Below are 6,438 nucleotides of genomic sequence, written 5' to 3' on the forward strand. Positions count from 1 at the left end.
CACGTTTACAAATGGCAAGACTTTAATACATTACCACAAACTAATGATTATTTCTAGTAAGTTGATGTCTTTCATGTATTTTTCTTTAGAGGCATCCTAAGGATCACAGTTCCTTTAGAGAGAAATGCTGCAGAAATTCTAACTGTTTGTTCTGAGAGTGGTCTAAAATAAGTCACTTTTGTGGAGACATGTGCTCATCTATTTTCACCACTATGGGGATACAAGCCTTAGTTAGCAATGGCATGATAAATATTAATTTCATGTTCTTCATAATATTAAGAAACTGACCTAAAATCATGATTTTGAATTGCTTTAGAAAAAATGTGACCTGTCCCTTTAAGAAAAAGTATCTGTAATTGGTATCGTGGAGTACTTGAAAAAAGTATCGGTACTCGTACTTAAGTGGTATCGGTGCATCCCTAAACACAGACACACACACACACACACACACACACACACACACACACACACTTGCTCATTATATCAGCAGGCTCTACTTCTATTGCTCGTTACAGATATTATGTCACTGCAAGGTGATCAGACACCATCTGTCATAAAGCGGACCTTTACCCCATTTGACTAAAAATGACATCAGCATACAGCTCTGCATGCTGATATGAAATCACCTTACATTCATTAGCTAAACTTACATATTTTTATTTTACATCTCCTGGTCCACTTTGGCACAAATTATCTAATCATGCCCAATTCTGGGAAAGTTACACCAGCAGAGCATTGCTGGGAAATCTCATGAGACCTCAGGGAAAAGCAATTTCCTCCCCTGAGATGATGTGCATGGTCACATGTCCTAGTCACATGTGCCAGAGTTCCAGGAAGTAAAAGGGAGATATAGTAACCTGCCCTTAGTAAACATGGCCACGTTAAGAAGACTGGGAAAGAAAAGAGAAACAAGGTGTGCAAATAACACAAAGCCGGCAATTATCTAGAATGATCTGTTTGTAGATTGTTATTACCAATTTCTAAAAGGTGTATTTGTTGTTATTTTGAAGATATGGGTAAAGTTCCTCTTTAATGAAAACAATAGACTCTGCAGTCTACATTTGTATGTCAGAGACAGTGTGATTTAGGCTGCCTTGGGAACAGTCTTTGCTTATTTTATTTTTTTGAATTCAAGGCAAGAATTAAAAGGATAATTAAAGCCTCCGTTTTATTTGCACAGATCTACTGCTAGTAAGTAGTAGATCTATGCAAAAAGTGTTTTAAAAAATTAGTTAACAGAGGTTAATAATCACCTGTGTCTTCCCTGCGCTCTCCCGTCCGAAAATGTGAAGATCCTCGGGCGGCCGCAAAGCATCTTGGGGCGGGCGCATGCGCAGTTCACATTTTCGGCCGGGAGACGAGGAGAGACACAAAAGGTAAGTGTATGGACGGCGTGCACCCGCATGCAGACACCGTGGGACAGGAAGTACCAGCAAGGACAGAGGAGTCAGCGCTGGATCGGAGACCCGCAGCAGTGCTGGAGGCACAGATGAAAACGACAGGAAAGAAGGTCGGATTAAGAAACATCATTTAAGGTAACTGCTTACATTAACATGGGGGGAGGGAAACTTTTTTTGACTTTGTCACCTTAAGTAATTTTATTAGTCAAAAAAATAGCGAAAGATTGACTTTGTCCCACAATAGAAGAGAAAGAGAGAACAAAAAAATACACAAGGCTCTTGTATCACCTAGTAACTGGATTTAAAACTTGTTTACTAGTATATTAGATGCTAAGAGATCCACTCAGCAGTGCACCACAATGCACAAGCAATGAATTGCTGTATCTAGCATTTAAAATATGCTGCAGTTTCCGGTTTTTGATCCATTGCTGTGCGCTGGAAACCCATTCAAACTATAAACACAACCTCAAAAAAGGTCTGAAAGGGAGCCAAATGGGAAATGCTAATGACCCGTCCACTTCAATCACTAACTTGTATACACCACACATCCTTTATAAGTAACTATTTACACCAGAGCCTGCAAATGTTTTACAAATTTTGATTTAGATACCTGCAAGCATTTAACAATTATGCTGACCAATGGTGAACAGTCTGAAACCTTTGTCATAGTTGCTTATTTTTCCTGTACAGTAAATGTTTGAGGTCAGGTCCAAAGCAGAAAACATGGTGCCATATGCAGCCAATGTAGTGTCTTAAAAGAGTCAATTCTGAATTTGTTGCATAGTTATATTTAATACAAAATACGTAAATACCTTAATAGTTAGGTCTTCAGTCCCCAGGGACACCCGCACTTTGACTGCTGGATAGACACCTTTGTCTGCATGGAATTCCATAGTTGCACGCATTGCATTCTACAGAAGAACAAACACCACATTCTAAGTGTACACCTATTATGCTTTGAATTTAAAGACATTAGCCAACATTTCTGGGGCTTAGTTAAATGAGGATTTAAAAGGATATTGTCCCATCTTTTTCTATAGGTATAGTCAAGAGACTGTCTAACGCCTATGCACTAGTACAGGGGTAGCCAAGCTCCGGCCCTCCAGCTGTGGTGGAACTACAAATCCCATGGAGGCATTGCAAGATTCTCACAGCCATGACTCCCGGAGAGAGATGCATCATGGTATTTGTAGTTTTACCACAGCTGGAGGGCCGTAGTTTGGCTACCCGTGCACTAGTAGGATCCTCTAGCCGACCAACCGTTAAGGAAAGGATCATGGAACAGCTTTGAAAATCTGTCCCACTAACATTCTCCACCGACTCCTCACCACCAAACCTCCCAAAACAATCTAGTGCTGGGGATACCTGTACAGTAGTTATTCCTCCTTGTTCCATAGATAAACATACATTTGGCCAAGCCAAACATTTATGTCTAGGGGGCCAGCTGACCATGGGACCCCCTGGTTATTGTAACGCATCTGACACCCAACTGCCATCATAGACCTAAGGCAGCATATTGTCTATGGACAGCTTAAGGCTCTGTTCAGATAGATGGCGCCGGCATAAGCAAAACTGTGCGTTTTCTCTTTGGAAAACCAGATGTGACAAAGAAGGAACATCTGCCAAGTAATATGAATGCTAGATACTCTTGTATCTAGCACACATGAGCACAAAGTCCTCAAGCGTATGTCAGGGGGGAAAAAAAATTAAATGCATGCACCTTTTTCCATTCCTTAAAGGAGAACTATGACATGAGTGATTTCCACTCACCTCATAGTTCTAAGCCGACCTGTGACAATGAGACTGTCACAGGTCGGCTCAGTAGATCGGGAGGTGAGGGAAAACATACCGGATTCCCTCACCTCTCGATCCTGTCACGGCTCTCTGCCGTGACAGGGGGAGGGGCTGGATTCCCCTCTCCCCGCTCCGATCTGCCAGCGCTGACTGGCGGAACGGACGGGGGAGGGTACAGCTGGCTCTGCCTCTAGGTAGGCAGAGCCAGCTGTCACTCACGCAGCTGGGCGGATCCCGTCATCTAAGTCGGGATCCGCTCCAGGTGCGGCGTCTCAGTATACCGCGAGCTGTAGCTCACGGTATACAGAGCTTATGGTAACGGGAGGACGCTAGTTTGTGTCCTCCCGTTACCGTAAGGAGAACTATGGGGAAAAACACTGACCCCATAGTTCTCCTTTAAGGCTTCATTCACACCTACAGTTAAGGGGAGGAGGGGCGTGGCCTGCTGCAGGGCTGTGTGTGTCTATGGACGCACAGAGCCACTTGCGGGCACGGCCAGGAACGAGCACACATGGGTGCCTCCACAGCAGCTGCTTAGGGGCGGGGAAGAAGGAAGAAGCAGATTTAATGTCACTTTAACATTCTGCCTATTTTTAGTGCCACTAGAAAAAAAAATAACATACCTTGACGAGTTCAAACACCATGTAGTATAGATGGGAAGGCACATATACCACCTGTATTGGCTGTCCTGGATTCTTAGCTGGAAAAAGAATGAATATTATTGCCTGAATATTCAGTGTAGACATGTCCCATAACTATAGATCTTACCATTAAATTCTGCAAGTTCCAGTTGTGGAGAGTTCGTGTAATACAAGTCACAAAGCTGTTTTGCATTCTCGTACCCATCTAGAAGTAAAGCATGACAGTCAAACTTCCATCTATGGATAGATCAATCCCAAATAAAACATATATGTAATTGCATATAACAGACAGCTTGTCATCTGGGAGGGGGTTATCAGGTGAAAAGTCCACCTCGACATGACTGAATGGGGGTTTTTTTTTGGTTTAATACAAGCAGTGTAGGTAGCCGAGTTTAATCTGGCCTATTGCATTCTAATGTACAGTAGAGCTCAGATTTGGGAAGGAAAGGCAGCACAAGAAGCCAATCAGTTCTGCTGCCATGCAAGAGAAGGCAAAGTGACACATGGATGAGTTCATGGGTATACTGCCTTTTTTTTCTGTCTAGTCACAGAGTGGGAGAGGGAGGGAGACCTGTAAGTTTTACAGAGCTGCAGCTAATTAAAATAAGGTCTCCTGCAATGCCAGACAAGGCTGTGTGGTGGAGCTGTACATGGATGGAAGGACAGACAGAAATACAAATCTTTTGTCAGCATTTCATTTTTGTATTTAGCGGTTTACCTGAAGTTTAACTTTAATGATATTTAACAGCTAGCAAAGAATAAACGACCTCTCACCTACGCACAAAGATCCCGCTTCCTGTGCAGCCAAATATCCTGCTAACCTTAGCTGTGATATTGATCTTCACTTGCATTAAAATGATCTGCAAAGATCATCCAATGACATTTCAAGGTCAGACAAGGAAAAGAGTCAAGAACACCTAACAGCTTGTTATGAAATATATAATTTAAGATACACATGACATAACACGTAATGTGAAAAAGGGGTTGTACGTTTCTGTGCCCTGTGCTGGAAAATCTCAAAGGCACTCCGTGTATACTGGAGCCATTCCAGTACTGTAACCTAAAATGACCTCAGTAGTATACCAATGGTTATAAAACACTACACGAGGTAAATATGTAACTAGCGCATGTTACAAAGGAACTCAAAGATCATTTGAAGTAACACAGTGTTACTGAGCCATTGCTAGCCACTTTCCCCAATTTTAAATGTATATAAGAAGAGTTGGCCACATACCTAAAACAGATTGTAAAAATAACCTTTCATGTAGCCTTGTGACTGAGGTACCATCAACATAAAGCTGCTGTGTAGGCACAGCACAATGACCATGGCCCCCTAACAAGGAACTATGTCCCCTGGTATGTAATTCGACAAACACAATGCACACTGGTCATCTCTCATTGACGTTACAGTGATCACCTCACAGCAGCTTGGTAAAAGTATTACTTTATCATACAAAATTTTCCTTCCCCCGGCCCTTACTATCCAGGGGCATACAGACACAGATGGCTACACTACGGGCAAGCACTTTGCAGAATTATTATTATGAATAATAATAATTTTAAAAATCCTACTAACCAGAATCACACAAATAATATAGGTTGGAAATGACCTCTTCATGAAGGTGTTAATATCAAAATGTTTTTAAAGATAATCTCCAGGTAACCCCCCCACCCTCACTGATCCCCTACCTTACAATACAATACAAATAAAAGCCTAATACCTAAAAGCCCTAAACACTTACCTAAAGGCATGGTCATGTGATGCTCCACGTCCCTCCAGTCCTTCTTCAGGTGTTCAAGTCGCTCCCTGAATGGCATTAACACTTCCTATTGCTGTCCAGCGGTGGGCGGACATAACAATACTCCTAACGGAGTCTAAAAGTCAGATGTGGTCTATTTTATGTTAATGCTACATACAGTGAATTATTGGTAAGGTTTATTTTCGTTTTGTTCAAGAGTGGACAGTTGAGAACTGCACCTTATTTCACACTTTCCTCTTCTGAGAAGACAGACACAACGAATGTGTACAAGATTCTATGATAGGCGACTTAAACTAGATTGTACCTTGAACAACGTCAACAACATTGCATGTTGGGTCTATGCTGCCGATGTGCTTGGGGTGTGCTGGATTTACTTTCACTTTTCCTCCAAACAGCAACGCTGAAAGGAAAAAAAAAAATGTACAAAAAAGGGAACAACTAGAGATTAAACTTAACAAAACACTTAACATTTGCAAATAATAAATCTTTAAAGGGTAAGCCCAAATCAGATAAAGCTTTTGGTTGGATGGCCCGGGACAGAGTTTGTATAATTCTTGAATTCCTTAAAGTACAACTTCTGGTACCCAAACAGTACAATGCGGGGACCCTATTCCTGTACTATAACCTGATCCTTTAAATGTTACATTTATAATTCAGAAATTATAGGTTAGCAGCACTCAGATTGATTTCAAATGGATAAGTCCTTTTTATTGGACATACGTGTCACAATAGTCAAACAGCCGACGTTTCGGGGCCACGCAGGGTCCCTTCCTCAGGGCAAAAGATGTGACAATGTGATGGTGTCCACACACCACATATATACCCCATAATGTGAACCAATTA

General features: G+C 41.8%; 1 protein-coding gene across 1 annotated transcript in view; it reads right to left on the reverse strand.

The window, feature by feature from the left end:
- PDK1 (pyruvate dehydrogenase kinase 1) overlaps positions 1-6,438 on the reverse strand; it is a 23,942-nt gene that overhangs the window by 7,376 nt on the left and 10,128 nt on the right. The window contains exons 5-8 of the mRNA XM_018572370.1: positions 5,900-5,995; positions 3,963-4,040; positions 3,818-3,894; positions 2,213-2,311 (exon numbers count right to left, since the gene is read on the reverse strand). Coding sequence (XP_018427872.1) covers positions 2,213-2,311; positions 3,818-3,894; positions 3,963-4,040; positions 5,900-5,995 — 350 coding nt within the window. The remainder of the gene's footprint in view (positions 1-2,212; positions 2,312-3,817; positions 3,895-3,962; positions 4,041-5,899; positions 5,996-6,438) is intronic.

This window comes from Nanorana parkeri, unplaced genomic scaffold (assembly GCF_000935625.1).
Source record: "Nanorana parkeri isolate BGI_ZX_2015 unplaced genomic scaffold, ASM93562v1 scaffold44, whole genome shotgun sequence".
NCBI lineage: Eukaryota > Metazoa > Chordata > Amphibia > Anura > Dicroglossidae > Nanorana > Nanorana parkeri.